We start from the raw sequence: 26,128 nt of genomic DNA on the forward strand, positions 1-26,128 counted from the left end.
AGCAATGATCAAAGGCTGTAAGCCAGCAGTACACACGCTCTGGAAGGTCCCTCCTACATTCATCACACACCCACCAGCCTCTGCAAACCGCAAGTGAAGATGTTCAAATAGATGTCCTCATCTTTCATTTAAAAGACTTCTATTTAAAGTTTCTTACAACTACCAGATATTGATAGCTGCCTCTAGAATGTGAGAAGAATCGTTTTTCTTTCAGGCTACATGTACCTTAAACTCCTATCTACTGTACCCTCCCAACCTCTAACTGCTCTTCATTCTCTCCTCTTTACTGCTTCCTTCTGTATTGACTCAAAGGAGGAAGTCATGTTGAGCAAGACGGAGTGGGAGGGCAGAATTACTTCCTTTGAGGAAGCAATTGTTTATTCTGCTTTAATTGTTTCTGAAACTATGAAAGATAAAGATCTTTCATTAAATTCTAAAGCTAATGACATTTTGATCATTCATCTCTGCTTGCTAAGAGTCTGATGCAGCTGCAAAGAAGGGCAAAATAACTATGCAACTGCTCTCTGATTACATGAGTTCATATACATACCATACCGAGTATATGGGGAAGGAGAAAAGAGAGTTACAACACTGTAAGACTTCCTTTCTACTCCCACCAGTAAATCTGTTACTGTCATTTTTTCCAGTAAAACTATATCTGATTTGGATAAGGGATTCTACATTAAAGTCAAAAGTAGGCATCCTGTAGAAAACATAAAAGTCTATCAAAAAAGTTGGGACTGAATCAGGAAAGGATGAAACAGCTAACAAATTCCATAAGTGAAGAAGCCGTCAAATTTAAATCATTCAACTAATACTCGTAGTGGAGTGAAATTTGGCTAATTGAATACACTCAGGTTTTATCCTGTCAGCCAAAATGCGGCAGTGCTGGTGAAAAGCTTTTAAACAGGTGTTTCCAAACGCCCCATGCAAAGACAGAATACTATCAGGTCACGAGCTGAACAGCATCGGGGCAGTTCATGGCACTTGGATAGATGACATTCAAGCATATTTCGAAAAAAAAGCAGAGGATGATGTCCTGTCATCACCAATAGCCCAGAACTACACTTAACGTGCTGGGCTTTCAGATGAGAGGTATGAAATGTAACATAGCACTTATTTTACTCTGTGTTTTTTAAGACAGTGGAATTGTTCAGATGGCCAAGTTTGAATTTGCATAATCATATTCTGTTTAATGGCATATCCTCTGCAGTTTCTTCTATATTCTTTCCTTATGCAGCATGTAATGACCTTTCCGTAGAATCATTAAGTTTCAACATAGAGAAAGCTAAATTTCCATAATAGCTTAATTCTGATTGCTTGATTTGCATTGAAAATCCAAATAGCTCTGCAGTACTGTGATGAGTGAGAAGATTTAGAAATAAAATCAATGATTTGCAATGTACAAATTTAAATTCTTTTTTATCACACTAAGATGAGGACAAACATAGGCAAGTATAAAGAAGCTCTTCTCTTCCAAGACAACATCATATTCCTTTGGAGGTCACAAGAATATGGACACAGCTGTACTGCTCCCACATAAATGAGATTTTTTTTCTTAGCACCCAGTTTGTCATGTGATAAAACTACCTGCATCTACTTGTCTAATACTCAACTTCACCAGATTCTCCAACACATGGCTTATAAGGCATGGCATACCTCCCATACAAGTTGAGGAAGAAGAAATCACTATCTAACCTTGCAGGACCTTAAATACTGCTTTTCTATTATCTTGACTTCTTGTAATGAGATGGAGACTGTGAAATCCACCTTCCATCCCATCTCTCCCTAATAAGCTCCACACTCCATACAATCTGTTATTTGTTTTTGTTGCGGTGGCCTCGAAAACCCAGCAATTCCTGGGAACACCATCTTTGCACCAAAATCCTTCTCAATATCTCTGGCAACAATTTGAGAGCCCAAGACAATGAGGATGAAGGAAGACAGAAGTTTCTAGATAACACAGACATCCTAGAGAACACAGGAGCTTGAAGGAGTATGTCCTTTGAGCAATAGGCCAGACTATAAAAAGACAGAGCAGGAACACGTGATAAAGACAAGAGAAAGCTATGTGGCTCACAAAAAAATAAAATAAAATTCAAGTCCCAAGCTGGAACCCAGCGCAGGGCTTGATTACACTTTCCACGTTTTACCAGCATGAACATTTTGGCTAAAACGTTTATGCAGTATTTCTTGATAATTTTTTACTGTCTTCTACCAAAAAATTATTTTAAGTGTGGTCTAGCTCTCAGTGAGAAGCTGGCCCTGAAGTTACTCGATAGGCTCTAAAATTACACCAAAGCAACCTACCTAATACAGCATGAATGAAAAATTGTTTTTAATTTAATTCCAACAAAATTAAACTCATGGATTCAAATAAATTAATTGAGTCCAACACTTACTAAAACTAATTCCAAAATAACAGAAATGTTTAGAGATGGATTTTAATTTTACGCAAAACCAAATCCTATACTGAACTTTTCCACACACTCCCAAATCTCTCTATATGAAATACTGAAAGGTCTATACTGTGATGATACAATTTCTGTAAAAATTGTTCCCTGAACTGAGGAAATATTAAGTAATAATATATTAAGGCTTTCTCTTCAAAGGATAAATCATATTTCAGTCTTACTGAAAGAATCTGGTATTAGAATCACAGAATCATAGAATATCTCAAGTTGGAAGGAACCCATAAGGATCACCGAGTCCAACTTCCTGCTCCTCACAGGACGACTTAAAACTGAACCATATGACTAAAGTGTTGTCCAGACGCTCCTTGAACTCTCGACAGGCTTGGTGCCGTGACCCTTCCCCAGCGGGAGCCTGTTCCAGTCACCAGTCACCCTCTCAGTGAAGAATCTTATCCTAAAGTCCAATTCAAACTTCCCCTGACTCAGCTTCATTCTATTTCCTGGTGTCCCATTGCTGGTGACCAGAGAGAGATCAGCACCTTTCTCTCTGCCATCCTCCTTGAGAAAGTTGTAGACAGTGATGAGGTCACCCCTCAGCCTTGTCTTCTCCAAGCTGAACTAACCAAGTGACTTCAGCCGCTCCTCGTAAGTCTTGCCCTTGAGGCCTTTCACCACCTTGGTCATCCTCCCTCTAGACGCACTCTAATAGTTTGATGTCCTTCTACATTGAGGTGACCAACACTTCACAAAGTGCTCGAGGTGGGGCCACACCAGTGCAGTGTAGAGTGGGACAATCACCTCCCTCTGTTAGATTTCACTCTGTTTCCAAATTTAACCATAACTGTACTTCTCTCAGTATTTTGAGCCGGCAGGAGAGCAAGTGCTATACAGTAGAGCATGTGGTGTGAAATACATAAAGGCATCTAGTTACAAATTCATTACACAGGTCTTGTGGATGATCCACCAGGACTCCGAGTTTTCTCTGTGCATCCTTACTGTTACCGAGTAATTTGTAAAAAATACGTTACACGTTTCTGCAACATCCCTTTCCACCTTTTGCTTGATTTGTCCATCTAGGCAAAAATCCCTCAGAAACAAGATGACTAATCAGATATTGTTTTGGAAAAGGACACCTGATTAAAAGCTTTTTAGTTAAATATACCTGTCCCTTGAACATAGTCCAGCTTCCACTTCTGTGTCCTACCCAGACATTGTGAAGAGAATGGGCACTATGAGACTGACAAGTAGCAACAAGGAGAAGGAAGTCGTGCTTGGCAAACCTGATAGCCTTTTATGAGGACATCACCAGTGTGTGGATGATGGTAGAGCAGTAGATGTGGTCTATCTGATTTCAGTAAAGCATTTGACACAGTCTCCCCGGCATCCTCACAGCTAATCTGAGGAAGTGTGGTCTGGATGATCGGGTGGTGAGGTGGATTGTGAACTGGCTGAAGGATAGAAGCCAGAGAGTAGTGGTCAATGGGATAGAGTCCAGTTGGAGGCCTGTATCCAGTGGAGTCCCTCAAGGGTCGGTACTGGGACATGTATTGTTCAACATATTCATCAATGACTTGGATGAGGGAATAGAGTGCATGGTCAGCAAGTTTGCTGATGACACTAAACTGGGAGGAGTGGCTGACACACCTGAAGGTGTGCTGTCATTCAGAGAGACCTGGACAGGCTGGAGAGTTGGGTGGGGAGAAATTTAATGAAATACAACAAGGGCAAGTGTAGAGTCTTGCATTTGGGTAAGAACAACCCCATGTACCAGTACAAGTTGGGGACTGAACTGTTGGGGAACAGCACAGGAGAAAGGGATCTGAGGGTCCTGGTGGACAGCAGGATAACCATGAGCCAGCAATGCGCCCTTGTGGCCAAGAAGGCCAATGGCATCCTGGGGTGTATTAGAAGGGGTGTGGTTAGTAGGTCGAGAGAGGTTCTCCTCTCCCTCTACTCTGCCCTGGTGAGGCCGCATCTGGAATATTGTATCCAGTTCTGGGCCCCTCAGTTCAAGAAGGACAAGGAACGCTTGAGAGAGTCCAGCGCAGGGCCACAAAGATGATTAAGGGTGTGGAGCATCTCCCTTATGAGGAAAGGCTGAGGGAGCTGGGTCTCTTTAGCTTGGAGGAGACTGAGGGGGACCTCATTAATGTTTATAAATATGTAAAGGTTGACTGTCATGAGGATGGAGCCAGGCTCTTCTCAGTGGCATCCAATGATAGGACAAAGGGAAATGGATATAAGCTGGAACATAGCAGGTTCCGCTTAACATGAAGAACTTCTTCCCAGTAAGGGTAACAGAACACTGGAACAGGCTGCTCAGAGAGGTTGTGGAGTCTCCTTCTCTGGAGATGTTCAAAAACCAAGCTGGATGCGTTCTTGTGTGATCTGATCTAGGTGGTCCTGCTCTGGCAGGGGGATTGGACTAGATGATCCTTTGAGGTCCCTTCCAATCCCTACATTCTGTGATTCTGTGAAGAGAGAACAGGAAAAACTGCTGCCTCCAGGAACATCTACCAGAAGCTGGCTTGTGCCTGGTAGTTAGGCACAAATGCATACAACAGGCTGTCAAATTAATACGTTTATGAACTGTATCGCATCCAAAAAAACATTAGAGAAGTTTACAGTTACAGGCTGGGAAGCTGGAGATGAAGGTTGAGAGCCACCATTAAGGTGCTTACTTGCCCATGTCAATAATACAGGATGCTGAAGGCAGAAAGCCACAAAGCATACGGAGAAGATGGCTTACCCATGGACTGTTTGAGAAGCTGCTGCTAAAAAAAGGAATACATGAACTCCACAGAGCAGAATATGAGTGACTGGTTCACAAAAGACCTAGTGAGATAGTTATAGATATTTTTATTTGCTGTTTACGTTTTGGAAATAGGATGGTTTGGAATATGATGTTTGATTACCTGTTATACTGCCAGGTTCAGAAAGAGTTCAGAAGCATCCATTACATCACATGACTGAGTCTGAACCCCTTGTCCTTGTTTACAAAGAGTGCAGATGTAATCTTTCAACTGAGACTCCAATTCACTATCTGAAGATCTGTCACATTCTCTGTGGTTCTCTATATTTGTCCCATTTGATTTTTAATATTCCATTAGAGTTATGTCATATTGTTTATTCTCATGGCAGAAAGAATTTTGCAGAGGTATCATAAAGAAATTGCAGAGGATCAGGAAATTTGAATGACATCACAACCATTGAATAACATTTTTAAATTCCCACCTACACTGGACCTACTGCTGGTGACTGTAAATCTAATGAAAGCTTTGAGTACAACTCCCTTTTGCAGACAGTTGAGCACAGATTTTCCTAAGTTCTTTAATAGAAGAGAGGAACAAAAAAATATTCCGTCTCAATTTTTTAAACAGTCGTACTTTTAGCCTTCTAAGCCAGAATTCCTTTTGTGTGTCTCAATTCTAAGTTTCAAAAAGCATATCAAGATGTATATTTAAGTGGCTTGCAGACAGTACTTACATTTGCTTTCCTAGTAAGGTTAGTAAACAGCATATATTAAGAGTGTATAGTCTACTCCTCAATATTCCTTTATTTGCTTGTAAAAGTCCCAAGGATGTAGTATTGCTCTCCTGCCATTCTAGTTAATTAACTGCCATGTTTATTACAGTGACGTCTTCAGGTCAATGAAAGAATAAATCTCCACTGTGCAAAGTGCTTTACAAACACTAGAATACTATCTCCTCCTTCCTAGTTTCGTTTGACAAGATCTGCATTACAGATGGTGAGAACATTACGTTAATGTTGTCTACTAAAAGGGTCTCCTGATGATGGTAAAATAAAGTGAATGACACCATAAAAATGCATTCTCACCTACTTTCTTTTTCTCTGCTGTTCTCAGCCTTAGGTCAGTAAAAAATCAAAAGATTCCATGACGATTTAGGACGTGGGGGAGAAAGGAAAAAAATCAACCCCAAAACCAAAGATACATTAAAAAGAAAACTCGTAACTATCAACCTGCTTCATGTGACACCCAACAGCACAGCTCAATTATGAATTATCTGTGACATGCTCTGAAACTAAAGTGTAACCGCAAGTCATAAAGAAACTTGTAGTTTGTAACCAATCAAGTTACTTGAGAAAAGGAACTAAACTAGGAGCTAATGTTGATAGTGAACCTTTTAATAAGTACTAAATACCATGTTTCAAAATGGAGAGAAAACAGAGGGTCAAGATCCAACTAAATATATCATGAAATTGCAGAGACATGAACCAGGATTGATCAGTTATATTTCTTCCATTAATTTTCAAATGCTTTGGGGTGGAGGAACAGAGGGGAGGAGGTGGGGCAGCTGAACAGCTTGACCTAGCTGACCTCCTTATGCCTTTTTATGATCCAGTGTTGATTCTTAGAGCAGAGAATTCATGATAATAAATAATACTGGCGGACTGAAGAAAAATTAAGAGAAAAAGAAACTCAAGGTTCTACAAAGTGATATTTTTACCTATATATCCCTACTGCCTGAGTAGCTAAGGTTAATTTACTAAACTGCAACAGTATTAATGTTATCGTATCAGAGGATAGTTTGAATAGTACACAAGCAAAGTGAAGGTTAACCGCTCGTACATATAAATTAAACCTATTTGAAGCTAGAAAGTGTATATTGTCGAGGAACAATCAGACTGTAAGCAATGGGTACCAGTTAAAGTTACAGCCATTTAAAGTGATACAGAGTGGACTAAACACTTCCTTCCATCTAACAAAGCAGGAGCAGTAGCCAAGTACTTGTGCTGGGACAGTCCTAAAACGCAGGTACTATTTTCAAAGGACAAAGCACTTGAGATATTAAGTTTACAAATCTTATCTAGTGTTTAATTCAATAGAAACACTAGTGGAAATTAATGCAAAATACAATGTTGCAATGTGACCAGAGATGATGGAACCAGAACCCAATTCAGTCCTGACAGAATTGCTATCAGCGGTGTCCAGTCCTGAGCCTTCAAAAGGCAGTGAGGAAGACAGAGCAGATACTTAAAAGAAATCTGCTTGCTGTTCATATTCTGGAGATTTCATATAGGCACAAATGTATACAAGCTTATGCATCTTTGTTCTTAAATGAAAGGCACTTCAGCACCATCCTCAACCTGCTACAGGAGCCTCCTTCATGCAACATCCACAGAAACAGTCCCCTATCCCAAGGGGAAAACCCCTAACGCTGATACAGTCAGCAACGATTGATGAATCCGACCTTTACCACCTGATTTGCATGTATGGCAACCGACCTCTGCAGATTACCTTTGATCTCCACGGTTTCCTCATGTGCTAGCAGCTGCTCAAGGGGTAAGCTCTTCATTGGCTGTCTATTTAGCAGACATGGGATATTTTCATGACCTGTAATGTCCAAAGTTGTCGCCCCCTCCCCTTGCTGACAGCTACAAATGAAGAAGACATAACTACGTCCCTGGAAACGCATATACCACCTTGGGTAATAAAATGTTGAGATGGAAAGAAAGAGCTTCAAGCACTTCATTCTGCATTTATTCCATAAACAGTGCCTACAATTCCAATAGTCTTCCAGCAGGACATGATAGCAGATTATCATATACAAACAGCTACAGCCCCTCCTAGCTCTAAGCGAAAAGCCATTTCAACTTATTTTCAAAGCTTTATTTTTGTCTTTGCTATCTACCAGAGGACAGAAATAGTGAGTTACCACAGCTAAGCGATGAATGACAAGTACTATCTTGTCCAAGCCAGATAAACATGAAGATCACCAAAAGTGGGATAAAATCAGAACTGGGCATGCTTAATTAAGTCTTCATTAGTCGCCTTCTGGGATCTACCTATCCCCTATACTCTTTTTTTTTTTTTTTTATTTCAGGAAACATTTTGAAGTCCTCACTGAGGAAATCTGCACTGGCCTCTAGGACAGTTTTCCAGGAATAAGAATTTGCACAGTCTTAATTAAGGACCACATTGTTACCTTTAGCTCACATCTTTAAAACAGATAACACGGCTCGTCTATGTTGTAAAGTAAATGCATAAGAAATATTTATCTGAAAGTAATACAGATGGTACATGAAGTGTTATTTTCTCTTCCAGCTCAAAGCTGTAGCATAACAGAAGCTGCCTGTAGCTCATATTAGCATATCCAGGCTCATGCTACACATTAGACATGGCCCATGAAACACCCTAACCTCAAGGCAAAGTAATTCTTAATATCAAATGCTCACACAAGACAGTTCAGAGTGTGAAAAATACTTCCCTCCAACCTCAGTTTCCAACTTCACTTTGTCAAATGTTACTAAGATTAGCATTAACGTGCCATTTGAGAACTATTGCTTACCTAAGAATATTTCCCTTTCTCTGCCACAATACTTCATTTATTACTCCCACTCCAGAAGTTAGAGCATGAAGTTCTTATTTATGTAGTGAAGGAAATTCTGCCTTAAAAAGTACTAACCACCTAAAATACGGGCAAATTTATCAGAAGTTATTGCAAAAGTCCATACGGATATAACCCTGCTTACTGAAACTTTAATATATCAGATGACCTATTTATCCCATGTTTATCAGAAGAATATTAGAACCTTCAGAAGATGACAGCTTGTTATAAACAGGGACTAAATCAAAGAACATTCAAATGATGGGGGCTGAAAAATAATTTTAGGTAGAATCCATTGGTAGAAATACTTACTTTTTATTAGATTTGGCTTCCTGCAAAACAGGCAGGGGAAATTTTAGAAGTTCTTTCATAATCCCAACTTTGCCTATTAATGTCAACAACGCACAGCATTCAGTATTTCTGAAAATTCCCCACATTCCAAGAGTCTACCACATACAAGAGTTTTTATAGAGGAGTTTATCTGTTCTAATTTGTTTATCAGTTTAGGAGTACACACAGAATCCAAAAGACACACAGGCTTCAAAAGAATATACATTGAATAGATTAAGACAATACAAGAAATTAAATATCACCTTCTGGAAATTTTATCCTTTATTTGCCAAAGAGTAGTGACAATATTTAGAATGGGATACTCCTACCAACATATTCTGACAACTGTGGTTAGGTAAGCAAACCTATTTGAAGGCACTAAGAACAGAAAATCAGATTTATACATGTTTGCATTGCACAGTTACTAGACCTAATTATTCCTGTAATAGAAAAAGCTGAGAAAACGGACATTTCAAGCACGACAAAGGCTGTATCTCTACTATTACATCAAATGGACCTGAGAAAACCTCTAGGCATTGAAGCTAGCTGTATGGAAGAGACCTTGTTTAGTCCAGTAAAGACTCTTAGCCTCTACAATGTGACAGCTGGATACAACTGGTCCCTGGGACTTTCCAGCTTCAAAACTATGCCAGGGAATTGTCTGGAAGGAATCTAGATGGCACATGTCAAAGTCATGCCAGAGGACATTCTAACAAATTTGCTAGTACAGATGATTGTGGTCCCTCACCCAGGAAGACTCCTGGGCACCTCTTTTTGTTTTCTAGAGCAGGTGTACACATCAGAATCCTATGAGATTATCAAAGAAGATCTGGTACAGATCAATGTTAAAACTAAAGTTACAGATTGGAAGAAGCAACCACAGGACAGAGTAAAAGTAATTTCAGGTTCCAAACACAGGTGTTGGTAAAGCCCATGCCATTTAGAGAAAGTCAGATAGTAGCCACAGTACTTCTTTCACTTATAGTTAGCATAGTCACAACTAAAATCATACTACTATAAGTCATTATGCTGAAGAAAATCAGAAGATTATCCCCTCTACTACTGAAGACCATTGAATACTACTTGCTTATGGCTCCACCCTAACTGAATACAGCACACTCATATATTCCACAAAGTGTAACTCAACCTGACGGCTTTGACTTAAGAGATTCTAAACGCAACAAGTCTTAGGTTATTAAAAAACCACAAAACAACAACCAATAAACCCTTTGTTTTATTAAAGTTGCCATAGCATTGCAAAAGCACAACACATGTTTATGAGGGATGCAATATTTTGGGGAAGAACTTCTCCAAAAATTCTTTCCGATTTGGTGTGATGCAACTAGAGTTATCTGTTCTGATTTAAAAAAGGCTGAAACTTAGAAATTCAGAACTGAGATTAAGGGAAGGAAGGTATCACTAATTCTGAAAGGACTGATGAATGAGGCCCTCTACAGACAGATAGGAGCTGTCTCACGTTCCACGAGCCCTGTCCTCATGGAGGACTTCAGTCACTCTGATATCTGTTGCAGGGACAACACAGCAGGCATAGGCAATCCAGGAGGTTCCTGGAATGCATTGATGATAACTTCCTTCTCCAAGTGGTAGAGGAAACCAACGAGGAGAGGTGCTTTGCTGGACCTTGTTCTCACCAACAAAGAAGGACTGGTGGGGAACGTGATGCTCAAGGACAGCCCTGGCTGCAGCGATCATGAAATGGTGGAATTCAAGATACTTAGAGAATCAAGGAGGGTGCATAGCAAGCTCACTACCCTGGATTTCAGGAAAGCAGACTTTGGCCTCTTCAGGGATCTCCTCGCTAGAGTACAATGGGACAAGGCCCTGGAGGGAAGAGGGGCACAAGACAGCTGGTTAATATTCAAGGATCACCTCCTCCAAGCTCAGAAGCGATGCATCCCAACAAAGAGAAAGTCAGGTAGGAACAACCAGGAGGCCTGCATGGATGAACATGGAGCTCCTGGACCAACTCGGACACAAAAAGAAGGCCTATAGGGGGAGGAAGCAAGGACAGGTAGCCTGGGAAGAATACAGAGTGATTGTCCGAGCAACCAGAGATCAGGTTAGGAAAGCTAAAGCCATGATAGAGTTAAATCTGGCCAGGGACATCAAGGGCAACAAGAAAAACTTCCATAGATATGTCAGTGATAAAAAGAGATTTAGGGAAAATGCAGGCCCTCTCCAGAAGGAAACGGGGGACCTGGCCACCTGGGATATGGAGAAGGCTGAGGTTCTCAATGACTTCTTTGCCTCAGTCTTCACTGGCAAGAACTCCAGCTGCGGAGCCCAAGCCACAAAAGGCAAAGGCAGGGACTGGGAGAATGAAGAACCGCCCACTGTAGGAGAAGGTCAGGTTCGAGACCATCTAAAGAACCTGAAGGTGGACAAGTCCATGGGACCTGATGAGGTGCATCCACGGGTCCTGAGGGAACTGGCAGATGAAGTTGCTAAGCCACTATCCATCATATTTCAGAAGTCGTGGCAATCTGGTGAAGTTCCCAATGACTGGAAAAGGGGCAACATAGCCCCATCTTTAAAAAAGGGGAAAAAGAAGACCCAGGGAACTACAGGCCAGTCAGTCTCACCTCTGTGCCCGGCAAGATCATGGAGCAGATCCTCCTGGCGACTATGCTAAGGCACACAGAAAAATAAGGAGGTGATTGGTGACAGCCAACATGCTTCACTAAGGGCAAATCCTGCCTGACTAATTGGTGGCCTTCTATGATGAGGTTACGCATTGATGGATAGGGGAAGAAGCAACTGACATTGTCTACCTGGACTTAGCCAAAGCATTTGTCCCACACAACATCCTTGTCTCTAAACTGGAAAGATGTGGTTTTGATGGATGGACCACTCGGTGGATAAGGAATTGGCTGGATGGTCGCACTCAAAGAGTTGTGGTCAACAGTTCAATGTCCAAGAGGAGGCCAGTGACGAGTGGTGTTCCTCAGGGGTTAGTATTGGGCCATTGCTATTAACATCTTTGTTGGTGACATGGACAGTGGGATCGAGTGCACCCTCAGCAAGTTTGCAGATGACACCAAGCTGTGTGGTGTTGTGGACACGCTGGAGGAAAGGGATGCCATCCAGAGGGACCTTGACAGGCTGGAGAGGTAAGCCTGTGAGAACCTCATGAAGTTCAACAAGGCCAAGTGCAAGGTCCTGCACATGGGTCAGGGCTATCCCAAGCACAAGTACAGGCTGGGCGGAGATGGATTGAGAGTACCCGGAGGAAAAGGACTTGGGTGCTTGGTGGATGAGAAGCTAACATGAGCCGGCAATGTGCCTGGCAGCTCAGAAGCCAACCGTATCCTGGGCTGCATCAAAGAAGCATGGCCAGCAGTTGAGGGAGGTGATTCTGCCCCTCTGCTCTGCTCTCCTGAGACCCCACCTGAGATTACTGTGTTCAGCTCTGGAGTCCCCAGCACAAGAAGGACAGGGAGAATCATCGAATCATAGAATGGTTAGGTTGGAAAGGACCTCAAAGATCATCTAGTTCCACCTCCCCTGCCGTGGGCAAGGATACTCTCCACTACACCGGTTGCTCAAATATCAACAAAGCTGTTCTCTACAAAGACTGCATGCCATATCTGTTACTATATTGGGTAACATCTGCTTCAAAAGGCCACAGTTGTTTAGATAAAAATTAAATTGGCCTTGTTTTGACTATGTCCACAACCATTTCTTTATGAGTACTCTGTGTCTTGAGAGACTACTTGCTTTTAAGAAGGAGGTTTTGATAACATTGCTTGTAAACTCAATCCTTAACACAAAATGACAAGGAGAAGAGAAAAGAAATCATCCAAATATCCCATTTGGGACTGAGTGCTTATTAAAGATATTAGCTTCGGACCACAGGGAAGAGACAGGAGAGTCTTGACATTGATGTTTATGCTGTATTCTTGTTGAAGGCCTAAAAATGCTTCACTATATGCCTTCTAAAAATCCTGAGCACCAAAACAATGTCAAGAAACATAATATATGCTTTCACTGATATGATTACTAGTAATATATTGCATTCATACAGCAGTTTCAGACCTCATGGTATTACATTCTGTTTCCTTTTCAAGCACACAATGTATTGGATTGCTTTACTTACTAGTAGCAGTAGCAGGACAATATCAGGATTATCACATGCACAGGCTACATGCATTGATGTCCAAAGGTCCTCATCTTGATGATTTACATTTACTCCTCTGTCAATTAGAATTTCTGCAGCAAATGCATTATCATAGCGGGCACACTAGAAGAAAAAGAGGAGATTAGGGATGGTGTTTTACTCAGAGCACAACTGAATTTATTACATACAATTTTTGCTCCATTTAACATTTAAATCGAGCAATTAAATTGCTGTGTTTGTAGGGGACAACAGCTGATGAATCCATAGAAATAGTTTTGTGAAGACTATAAGTTCTACACGCACAATTCACAGAATCCTTTATTCCCTGTGGAAAAACACTACATGAAATCTGCTGAAATCTATAGTAAAGACATGGTTTTCTTTCTGTTATATTGTCATTCTAAATCAGTGCACAGGCATCAGTGCATGATGATCACATCATGAGTAGTGTCATCTAAGTATACGTACACCTATACGTACATCTGTCCAGATGTACACGAACTTCTGCTTTTTATGCAGTTCACAGCAATAATACATGTCTCTCCATACCCACTTCTATTTCCAACCCACTAACTATACTGATTCCTGTTCAAGTGTCTCTGACAGATAAGGACAGGTAAGTGTCTCTGCACACTACGGGTGTGTTGGGGGGAAGAGGAGAGGGTGCACACGTATGTTTGCGTTTTAGTTTGATGATGGAGGACACTGATTTTGGTTGAGAAGAAGAAACTGGCTTAGCCTTTGTTTTGAGCATTTTTTTTTCAGAAATATATCACACTTTGTGACTTCTGTCACATCTGTGACTTTTTATGGATGTGTTTATGGGTAATACTTTAAAAGACAATCAGAGCATCTAAGTTAAGATCCAATTCTGGCCTAACATACAATCTCAGTAACTCTTTAGAGAAGGATCGTCTCTCTTTCCCCTCTGTAGAGAAGCTACAGGGAGACTAATTTTCTGTATTAGATACTTAGATGCTTTGTAGGTACTTAGATGTTTTGAATACAATCCTTAATATCGAAGCCTCTCTGAATATTTAAACCTGTGCATGTTTCCCTGTCCCGAAAAGCACACATATACACTAAGAGTACAAATACAGTGAAATCTGAAAATAATTTTCCAGTGAGGATTAAATAATTAGGTTATTGCATGTGGAACCACACCATGGCATCGAGTTTGCTGATCTGTTTAATTTGGTACAGAAGCTAGACACTAGTGGAAAAGGGGAAGAAGGAAAAGTGCTTAACTGGATTTCACTGTGAATCAAGACATAGCTGAGATATTCAATTGAATCACAAAATCATAGAATGGTTTGGGTTTGAAGGGACCTCAAGATCATCTAGTTCCAACGCCCCTACCATAGGCAGGGACACCTTCTACTAGATCAGGTTGCTCAAAGCTTCATCCAACCTGGCCTTGAACACTTCCAGGGATGGGGCATCCACAACTTCTCTGGGCAACCGTTCCAGAGTCTCATCACCCTCAGAGTGAAGAATTTCTTCCTTAGATCTAATCTAAATCTACCCTCTTTCAGTTTAAAGCCATTACTTTTAGTCCTATCACTACAAGCCCTTGTAAAAAATTCCTCTCCAGCTCTCTTGAAGGCCTCCCCTAGGTACTGGAAGGCTGCAATAAGATCACCCCGGAGCCTTCTCTTCTCCAGGCTGAACAGCCCCAACTCTCTCAGCCTGTCTTCATAGCAGAGGTGCTCCAGCCCTCGGATCATCTTTGTGGCCCTCCTCTGGACCCACTCCAGCAGCTCCATGTCCTTCTTGTGCTGGGGATTCCAGAGCTGAATACAGTACTCCAGGTGGGGTGTCACAAAAGCAGAGTAGAGGAGCAGAATCACCTCCCATGACCTGCTGGCCACACTTCTTAGGATGCAGCCCAGGATACGGTTGGCTTTCTGGGCTGCCAGCGCACATTGCCAGCTCATGTTGAGCTTCTCATCCACAGTATCCCCAGGTCCTTCCCCTCAGGGCTACTCTCAATCCATTCTCTGCTCAGCCTATATTTGTGCTTGGGATTGCCCCAACCCATGTGCCCTACTTTTTTGCCTGACTTTCTCTTTGTTGGGATGCATTGCTCCTGAGTGGGAGGAAGTGATTCTTGAATATTAACCAGCTTTCTTGGGCCCCTCTTCCCCACAGGGCCAAAGTCTGCTCTCCTGAAATCCAGGGTAGTGAGCTTTCTGAGTACCCTCCTCACTCCCATAAGGATCTTGAACACCACCATTTAATGGTCACTACTGCCAGGGCTGTCCTTGAGCTTCACATTCCCCCACCAGCTCCTCCTTGTTGATGAGAACAAGGTCCAGGGTAGCACCTCTCCTCGTTGGTTCCTCTACCACTTGGAGAAGGAAGTTATCATCATGCATTCCAGGAACCTTCTGGATTGCTTATGCCCCGCTGTGTTGTCCCTCCAACAGGTATCGAGGTGGCTGAAGGCCCCCATGAGGACCAGGGCTTGTGAACGTCAGGCTGCTCCTATCTGTCTGTAGAGGGTCTCATCCACTCAGTCTTCCTGGTCAGGTGGTCTGTAGCAGACTCCCACTACAATGTCACACCATGCACTCCAGCTGGTTTTTGACATAGAGAGCAACACCTCCTCCTCATCTACCCTGTCTGTCCTTCCTAAAGAGCCTGAATCCTTCCATTCCAACACTCCAGTTGTAGGATTCATCCCATCATGTCTTCGTGATGCCAATGAGATCATAACCCTGCAGGCACACACACACCTCTAACTCCTCTTATTTATTCCCCATGCTACACACATTTACATAAAGGCACCCAGAGAAGCTGACTTACTGGCTGGAGTGTCTGGAATTCCTTTCTGCTGCTCTTCAGGCACTCTCAGCTTGTCTTGATCAAGCCTGATATTATTCCTCTCCCCCTTCAGGTCTCGTTTACAGCTCTGTCAATGAGCCCCGCTAGCTCATGAGCAAAGACTCTCTTTCCCCTTTGAGAAAGGTGAATCCCATCTGGTGCCAGAAAGGCTGGTGCCGTGCTACATTACTATTTTGAGTTCTTGCAGGAAAATAAACTGTTTCCCTGTACCATGACTCCTCCTCTCCTATCTGTACTGCTCTCAAATCGGGGTCAAATCCAAGCTTCACTGAATCAGGTTTTCCCCTATTGCCAATAGGACCGGTATTTTCCTGTAAATGAATTACAAGTGCTTACATGTAACTCTGACTTAACTGAGGCAGTAGGTTACACACAGTTGTCTATTGCAAATATATACTTCTCCTTTTGAAGTATATGTGTGCCTGTGAAGCAGCAGGCATCACTGGAGAAATAACTGAATGTGACAGTGAATTGGGGTATAATGCAGAAGATCAAGAAACGTGAAAGACACAGTTCAACTGCAGATTTATCTGCAGTTAAAAAGTCTGCATCAGTTGAACTAGACAAAGCAAACTAAAATCCCTAAAGACAGATCTTTCTTTCTTTTATTTAAAATGTCAGAGAGACTGATGTCACATCAGTCACACTGAAGATACAGATTGTCTCCTAGGGCAAGAGACAGGAGCCTTTATCCTTCAGCACAGGATAACAATTTGGGATGGTCTCAATTATGTGAATCCCAAAAATAACACCTCTATGGGCTCTATTTTTAAAGAGTGATTGAACACATCTGCAGTAGGCAAATAGTTGGAGGAGAGAAAAGAGAACTTAAATTTTCTCTGTTTCCAACTTGTTACTGCACCCTCTTTATCTAGACCTCTATTTCCCAAAGTCCTTCATCAGTAGCACGGCCACGGAAGATGGAAAACATAGATTATTACGCAACAGAAATGCTACGTTTTGCAAGAGCATGGTGGCAGGTGTGCTAAGAGTTCAGTAATATTACAGGATCCTTTTTTTGTCAAGAAATCGCTCTTTTTTTGTATGCAAACTATGAGAAACTTCATCCAACTGTTCTAAAATGAAACACTTTGCCAGCAGACTTTTCACAAGATCTGTTATGCCCTTGCATTTGTGAAGTCACATTTATTTTAGCAGCATTGTGCAATGAAGTTGGATCCAAATATCTTAAAATTGTTTCACATCTAATAGAAAGCATGTGTGTAACTGAAGCATCACAGACCAAAGTAAAGGATCACAAGACTTAGGAATTTATTATGAGTTTTGCCATTGGCTTCAGGAAAGCCAAAATTTTACATCTGGAGTATTTCTTTCTGTCTGCCTGTCAGTCTTTCCTCCACATGCCCTCGCATCTTGCATCTCTTTTGGTCATTGTATACAAACTGTTTTCCTTTATCTTCCAGACACTTAATCTAAATTGCTATGCAGCTACTAACAACTAAATACAGATAATGTTGTTAAATATACACATGTAGGAAATTGCTGCAAGAAAATATGCATGAAAAGAAGAGGAAAAATGTTACATCATGGCGTTTTTCATGTAAGATCTCTGAACCATATAATTCTGTCTTGCAATCAAGCAGTATTCCCTTTGTTCTTTCTTCCTGCACAGATAATTTATAAATAAAACATTTCATACTACTTTGCTAGTTACCATTCTTATGACATGATCCATCCTTCATAAGCAATTTAAAAATGACCATTTATTTCACACAGCCTAGCTGGATGCAATCATAACTACCATGGAGGGTAGTGCAGATAAAAAATTATTGCTAAGCCTTTCTTTTGTTAATATGCCTGATCTGCTACTCAGTATCCATCCTAGTTATCCACAGTCACTTACACTAATCTTCAATCACTCTTACCAGATGGAGCAAGGAGCCTCCTGAGGAAACAAGCATATGAGGGTCAGCACCATCCTTCAATAGCCGTAGCACTGAAATATGGAAGAAAAGAGGAACAAGAATTAATGCAGCAATATACCTAATTCTGAGCTGTTATAGGCTGATTCTTCATCATCTTCATTAAGAGATTTAATATATATGCAAACCTCTCAGATAACATTTGCAAAACTATCATGTCAGCATTTCCCATCTCATCTATTTTAATGGCTAAGTCTGAAAGCAAAGGACCTTGATAATGATGTTAAATATGAACTGTATCAAAGACTCCTCAAGCGGACAGATGAGCATGTCAGTTCTGCACATAGGAGAGGGGAGAGCTGGAGGAGAAACCCTGTCTCAAGGTCACAATGACCTGATTAGTTCATTTGGGAGCAAAATCACAGCTGGTTTTATTTTACTTTGTAGTGTCCCATGAGATTTGTTGGCTTTTCAGTAAATAATTGAAACTAGTGTTCATAACTTATATCACTTGAAATCAATCATCATACCAAAGCTAAATGATCTGCACTCAATTTAACCTTTTCAGCACATAGTCAGATCACTGACGCAGCATAATCTTATAATGATATTTGGAGTCAAACTCCACTCCCAGTTACATGTACCAAACTCCTCAGAAATCAAAACAGGCTTATAAACGCAAGCAAAATCACAACCCTTCATATTGGTGCTCACTCAAGTGTGAAAATTCAGCACTTTTTCCCATGGTCTTTATTGCCTTTATAACCTTTTCACTCGGAATCAAAGCATTGACTAACTCATGCTACTATACTCTGTTCATTCCTGGAACAGAATTGCACAGTAACAACGCCAGACGTTATCAAGGGAATCCCACACCGGCACTGCAACCCTGTCTTCACTAAACTGGTATGAAGAACACTTTTAAAAGGCCTCTCTCCAGGAGAAAAACTGCTAATAACGTTTCCTGTGTAGGAACGCAGCTGGTTCTGCCTCCATCATCTGGAAATCCTGGTTTAATTCCCAGTTCAGATTTCTGGACAGAGTTGTGCAAAGGTCTGCAAAGAAATTGTAAATTCTGTGTATCCCAGAAATCTGGTCCACTGCAGTGCCTGTCCTACAGGAGGGCCATAAATTTGGTCAAAAGGCTCTTCTGACTTCTGTGAATCTGTCAAGTGACGCATGTACACCATGTACACCAGAATCTCCTTCTCTGGAGATGTTCAAAACCCGCCTGGACGCGTTCTTGTGTGATCTAATCTAGGTGGTCCTGCTCAGGCAGGGGGATTGGACTCGATGACCCTTTGAGGTCCCTTCCAATCCCTAACATTCTGTGATCGCCTCCTTATCCGTGCGTTTTTTGTATGTGTTTTCTTTCTCTCTAGAATATCTTGCAACTCCACTTTCACTGTGCATTTAAACTTCTTACAGCATTCAAATATTCAGTTGATATATTTGAAAGGGGTCAGTTTTCTTTTCGAATACTGTAAATCTACACAAGCAATGTTTTCTGAATGTGTTTGAATGACTTTTGATCAGGTGCCCTAGAAAAATACAGCCTAAAAAAGAAAATTTGTCTAAATAGTTGCAAGCCTGTAAATTAAAGACTTGGCATCATCATTACTAAATACTTCACACATAGTGAGCACACCGGTATATTGGACAAATATTTATAATAGTTACACAAATCCATTTAATCTTTTGTTCTTTTTAACCTTTGAAAATGAAAAATCAAACCAAACCATTGTATAAATTCATACTTTATAAATAGTTCCATGGTACCTATTTCTTCTCAACAAAGTTTCTGCTTCATTTAATGTATATAACTGTAAAAGACTTCTATGTTCTGGCAAATGCTGCTTTGAAAGTTAACTACTGTTAGATGTCATTGTTGTCTCCAGCATGTCTGCCAAAAGTTGAAGTGGAACATTAAGTAATATGGAATAAATGAACTATACAACAGCTACCAAGCAAGATGAAAAGCACTGAAGCAGAGTGGGAGGGTGGATAAATATTTACGAATTTTCATAACCTTGGGAAAAAACGGATGACTGACAAAAAGCAAAGTATTTCTTTCTGCTCTCAGATCCACAAATCCGATACTAAAGTACACAACTGTCCTCATGCAGACAGAGACTATTAAAAATAAAGGTTCAGACTTAAGTTCCTTCCTTTTTAAATACCTAAATTGCTAACCAGATATGGGGATGCTTCCTCCACCTCAGGTTTTAGGGAGTAAAGATCTTATTGTAAATCCTCCCTCCTAAATAGGTGTTGTGCAACTAAATCCTCCTCAAGATTTAGTATTTTCAGTGTTCCTATGTTATGTCATTTCTTTAGCAGGGCAGAAAATATGAATTCTAAATCACAGAAGATTTCTTAAGGCTCCAAAAGTAATTTCATTCTGTAAATCACATCAGGATTTCACCTGAAAAAACTAACACTTCAAGTTGTTGTTCCCCTTCCTCCATTCCTGCTTTTCAGGGAAAAAAAAAAAAAACAAACCAAACAAAACCACCTATTTCAGTGTCTCAGGCACTTAATACAGTGTTTTTAGTTAGCATTCTTTCTTATGGACTCTGTGTAGAGGATAAAAACGTGAACTATGGCTTGGTTCCACCTCTCATTTACAAATATGCAAAGTACATAGTCCTTAGAAGTGTGATTTGCAGAAATTATTAAACTGCTATAATTCTGTTCTCAAGGAGACTTTAACTGATGACATCAGTGAGAGTACATAATTCTTTGAAAATATCATATTATGGTGTATTTTCACAGATGACACTTTTGTTAAAAGGGGGAAGGCACATTATCCACTGCACAGCCCACTCTTCCTTTGTGCCAGCTCTTCCCACCTATGCAGCTGCACATTCAACTGGACCAGTAAGTCTTTTTTATTTTTCTTTCCTCTTTCTCTGTCTCCTGGCAGAGTTAGTTTTGGTCCCATCAATGTGGCTGACTGCATAGCTCCATAAGCACCAGCACAGGGGACACAAATGCATACATCGTGGAGGCAGAGCAAGCACACTTCATTTTGGTGGCAGATGTCTTACATTGACTAAGGTTCACAATGAAACAACATCCTGAGTCTGTGTTTCTACAAGACGGGATAAGCCGATTAAGGAGTCAACCGAAAGGGTCTGTTTCCTTCTCCCATTCGCAAAAGGACTTACACATCGTTTACCTCTGGCTACTTCTGCATCTGGGAACTGACTCTAACCGTACAAAATAACCCCAGCAAAAATGCAGTTTGTTGTTGGGTCATTGAGATTAACTCAATCATTAAGAGTCATAGGATCACCAAAATTGACTTTTGGGTAGCTCCTTCTAAGCAAAGACAGAGGATGAAGACATCTCTTTCAGCAGGAGCAGGACACACGGGAAGGTCAGACAGTTGGCAATCTGCATTTCTAAAAATCTTCCACAAAAATTTCATCTGAAGCCTAAAACAGTAACCAAGTGACAGAAAGAGTCTGTGGCTACTTGGGTATAGAAAACACGGACAATCTATTGAATCACTTCCCTCCATCAAACACCCAAAGACTTAGTTCTTACAGAGAAGCTGTGCAAAATGAAGTAATGCCTTTCCAGATCCATTTAGCAACACATTGCTGTTGAAACCGAAAATGACAGACCACTTCTAGATCTGAGATTGAAATTCCTAAGTATTAATGTTTTTGCTTTGCTTTTTTCTCCTCCCAGCAGAAATGCAGACCAGGATTACAGCATAAAGAACTGACACATAAACTGCAATCTTAAAGTAAAATATTAAATAATTATGACCATAAACAAATGACCAAGTCATATAAAAAAAAAAAATGGGTAAGTGGATAAAGCTCAGTAGTTCTTTTCTTTGTTTGGTTTATTTTTCCTCACTATTGTATGTAGCTTAATCAGTGCTTCAGGAAATTCATGTCACAAAGACTACCAGGGCAAGATGTCACTCTACCAGGGGAAGAGTGGCTGGAGAGCTGCCTGGTGGAGAAGGACCTGGGGCTGTTGGTTGACTACCGGCTTGATATGAGCCAGCAGTGTGCCCAGGTGGCCAAAAAGGCCAATGGGATACTGGCGTGTATCAAGAACAGTGTGACCAGCAGGAGCAGGGAAGTGATCCTGCCCCTGTACTCGGCACTGGTGAGGCCGCACCTGGAATATTGTGTCCAGTTTTGGGCCTCTCGCTTTAAGAGAGATATTGAGCTCCTGGAGCGAGTCCAAAGAAGGGCGACCAAACTGGTCAAGGGGCTGGAAAATAAAACTTATGAGGAGCGGCTGAGGGAGTTGGGGCTGTTTAGCCTGGAGAAGAGGAGGCTGAGGGGAGACCTGATTACGGCCTATAAATACTTGAGAAAAGATGGTGGGGAGGTGGGAGAAGGGCTCTTTACATTAGTGATGGGTGATAGGACAAGAGGAAATGGGCATAAGCTTAGTCAGGGGAGATTCAGGTTGGATGTTAGAAAGTATTTCTTCTCTGAAAGGGTTGTCAGCCACTGGAATAGGCTGCCCAGGGAGGTGGTTGAGTCCCCATCCCTGGATGTGTTTAAGAATAGGGTGGATGATCTACTTGAGGATATGGTTTAATGGGGATTAGGGATGGTTGGACTCGATGATCTATAAGGTCTTTTCCAACCTAGAAATCTATGAATCTATGAATAAGATATGCAAACTCCCCTTTCAATCGGGCAAGAAAAGAAGATCACAGAAGCAAATACCCCTTTCTGCTATGAAACTCACTTTGGTCATTCACTTAAGACTTTACTAGTCAGTAGGAAAATCTTCATCCTATGTTAATCTTTTCCTTTTGATAGAACAACGCTAGTTACTGCTAGTAATTTGGGATGAATTGCCCCAATTAGGATAGAAAGTGATAGATAACTATATTCCAGAAATGCTACAGATCTCTTAATTAATGCAATTTTTAAGGAAGTTTTCACAAAACTTTCTTTTAAAACTTGTTTTATTTGTAATCTTTCATGGAAGAGAAATCTCCAGAAAAGATGAGGAGACTGAAAACAGGCTTAAAGACAGGAAGCTGACACTTGGAAAAAATCTGAGAGCAAAATTTTCGGCAAACTATTAAGTCCTTCCTTTGTGTGTATAAGCAGGTCCATCCATTCTCTGATGTCTTTTAGATTTGACACACAAAATTATCAAATACTTAAAGCAGAATTTCACACCTAATTTCATATCTAATAAAGCTGTTTAGAAAGCATTGAAGGTACAAAGTCTCAGCAGTAAAGAAAGATAATAATCAAAGTAGCTTTTTACATATGCCTGATGCTACAATTAACACTAAATGACTCCAGCAGCTGAATAGCTTTCCACACCCATTGACTGTATTGACAAGATTACAACCTATTAAGCAGCTTTATAATCTAGTAAAAAAATTATTGCTGTGCCTGTTACCAGCCACAGGTCTTGTACTAACTTCACATGTGGGATGAGGGCTGTAAGGCTTACCTTGTCTGGGCTTGTCATGGCTTGCTTGGAGCTTTGTTGTAACTTTTTTAGCTGTTATAGCAACTGACTAATGACAAGGTGACAATTACCCAACACGTGTTAGTTTTGTTCAGCTTTGTATAACTGTGCTGTGTAACGTGTTAAGAATTTTGATATATACAGCAACAACTACGCTGTGCTATGTTGAATAGCATCTAGGTACTCTGACATGTAGAACTATCTATGACCTTATGTGCTGCAGACAAAAGAAGTACAGATCTGAAGTGACAGCAGAGGGTGGAAGATGAATTCAGAGGGCCTAGGGCTATCAATAACTCACCAGTGATCAGCTACTGATGGTAATGCAAACTTAGGAGCTCGGCAATGCTGCATTCACAGCAAACCTAGTTTTAGTAGTAACAGAAGACAAAAAAAAAGGCGAAAAGTGAAACTTAACCTTTGGCCATCTGCTGTGCTGTATATAGAGTACCAGTATATGTTTCTATTAATCCTTCCTCTGGGGAGTAGCAGCTAGCTAGTGTAAACTTTGTTCCTGTTAACATTTATTTTGTTCTCTTTAGTTTAGCATGGATAACTCTAGCTGGAAGGGTTTACATTATGTGCAGAAACATGACTTACTGCAGAAGCCCAGCTAATACCACGGTGTTGCTGGAATGGATTATCCCATTCTTCTGCCTCAGGCTGCATGTTTCTGCCACTTGCCTCTCGCTGGCGCAAGGCAAAGATTAGCTTCCAACTAGATCAACAATCTGGGAACGTGGCACTGGGTAATGGGTATGAATAGGGAGAATGGAGTAGCCATCACTTTCAGCAACAGCTGAAAGCAGTTTGGACATAAACTGACCATGAAATTGAGCCACTGGAAAACAGAAGTGATACTGAAGGAAGAGAAACAGTACACTTCCACTCCTTCCACTCCCACCAGTTAAGGAAATGTCGTATTTTGCTCTGTACTCTCTGCATAGTCAGACCTTTGGTCCAATGCTGGCATCTTAAACTCTGTATAGATGTGTCACTTAGAATTCTTGCCACCTTCATGCCTCTCTAGTACTCTCTTCTTGTTCCTCAGTAGTCATTCTGTACTTTCACCTTATACCAAAAGTACTTATAAGGAACCTCCTGTACAACTCAGCTGCCTATGAGAACAGATGAATGCCTGTCTCTGGTAAGTTATTCTTAATCAGAACAGCAAATCAAATCAAGTAAGATGTCATAAATTCTTAGTTAATGCAGTCTTAGAAAAATATTTACCTCAAAACTTTGCTGTGCTTAGTTAAAATTAAATTTTAAAATCCAAGTACCACTGTTGGTAATTTAATCATTCTTTTAAGTTGTCTTGTTTACCTAACAAACCCATTTACAGTAGCAATACTGTTACCACATAATTACTAGTGCAATAGCTGATGCTTTCTTTCAAAGTAAGCCCTATCCATCATTGACAGTGCTTATTCAGAGCATTCATGCCCTTAATGGGCTTTTCAAACAACTGATTTGTAATTCTACTGCTTTTTCCATCCTTGAAATTTTCCAGTGATGACTGGCAATATCTGTCAAACTTGCTCAAATTTCATCTTCTCATTTTCTGAAGAACTCTTGGAATAAATTCCCACCTTTGCTGCATAAAGATTAAAGACAACAAACCATAAAGGAAATATGCGCAACATTTGGATAGCTAAGTGTTATGCCATTCACAGAATGTAGAAATGAAGAGAGGAAAATTAGTTTTGCCATACTGGCTGAATTTGAGAATGTTAGCCTTGCATATCCAAGCTATACTGTCCACTGTTTGTACAGAGCACTGATGAGGATAGGGTTGATGTTTCCATCCTCCCTGGCAGAGCTCCTCTAGTTTATAATTTTTTCAGGCAGCCAGGAATCTCCAGGGATGGAGCACCCACCACCTCTCAGGTTGCCCAGAGAGGTGGTGGGTGCTCCATCCCTGGAGATGTTCAAGGCCAGGTTGGACGAGGCCCTGAGCAACCTGATCTAGTTGGAGATATCCCTGTTCCTTGCAGGGGGGTTGGACTAGATGACCTTTGAAGGTCCCTTCCAGCCCTAACCATTCTATGATTCTATGATTCTAGGAATCAGATTAATAGGAATCAGCTTTAATTTTAGGCCCAGATCAAAACACACATTAGTTCTATCCCATGCTCTCTCTGTGGAGAAATCAGTCAGACTCCAGGCTTGAAAGCAGTTGAGGGGCTCGATCACTCCACTGTGGGAGCAAACTTCAAGCAGCACAGGTTACTGCTTGACTAAGACCATGCGACAAGATAGGTCTCCTCCTTTCTGCCTAGTCCCTGTGCTACTTTCTAACCAAGTCTTGCATCCCTCAACCATGATACATCCATGCCCAGGCATTCAGCAGCTCTGACAGCTTCCTGCCAATGCAGCATCACTCTGGCAGGCCAGGGCACAGCCCTCCAGTTACCTGAGGTACTCTGAATGGGAAAAATCACATAAAAATAATGGTTATGTCTCTGGGCCAAACAGATACTAAGTCAAACTCCCATGAGATCCATGAGGAGGGTCACAGTTCCCTCAGCAGGACAGATATTTCTATGACTGTAGACACAGGTTTATGAGGTTAGGGACTACCATTATTTAAAAACTGCTAAATTTAAAACAACTTCTTCAAGCAAATTCCTCCTTTCGTTTCATTTTTATACACATGAAATTTAATGCAGTCTGTGCCTCCACTGGAAAGTA

General features: G+C 41.0%; 1 protein-coding gene across 1 annotated transcript in view; it reads right to left on the reverse strand.

The window, feature by feature from the left end:
• The window catches only part of MYO16 (myosin XVI), a 296,257-nt gene that overhangs the window by 249,708 nt on the left and 20,421 nt on the right, over positions 1 to 26,128 (reverse strand). The window contains exons 2-3 of the mRNA XM_086610862.1: positions 17,966 to 18,036; positions 13,212 to 13,355 (exon numbers count right to left, since the gene is read on the reverse strand). Coding sequence (XP_086466988.1) covers positions 13,212 to 13,355; positions 17,966 to 18,036 — 215 coding nt within the window. The remainder of the gene's footprint in view (positions 1 to 13,211; positions 13,356 to 17,965; positions 18,037 to 26,128) is intronic.

The sequence above is a fragment of the Tauraco erythrolophus genome, chromosome 1 (assembly GCF_009769465.1).
Source record: "Tauraco erythrolophus isolate bTauEry1 chromosome 1, bTauEry1.pri, whole genome shotgun sequence".
In the NCBI taxonomy this organism is placed as follows: domain Eukaryota; kingdom Metazoa; phylum Chordata; class Aves; order Musophagiformes; family Musophagidae; genus Tauraco; species Tauraco erythrolophus.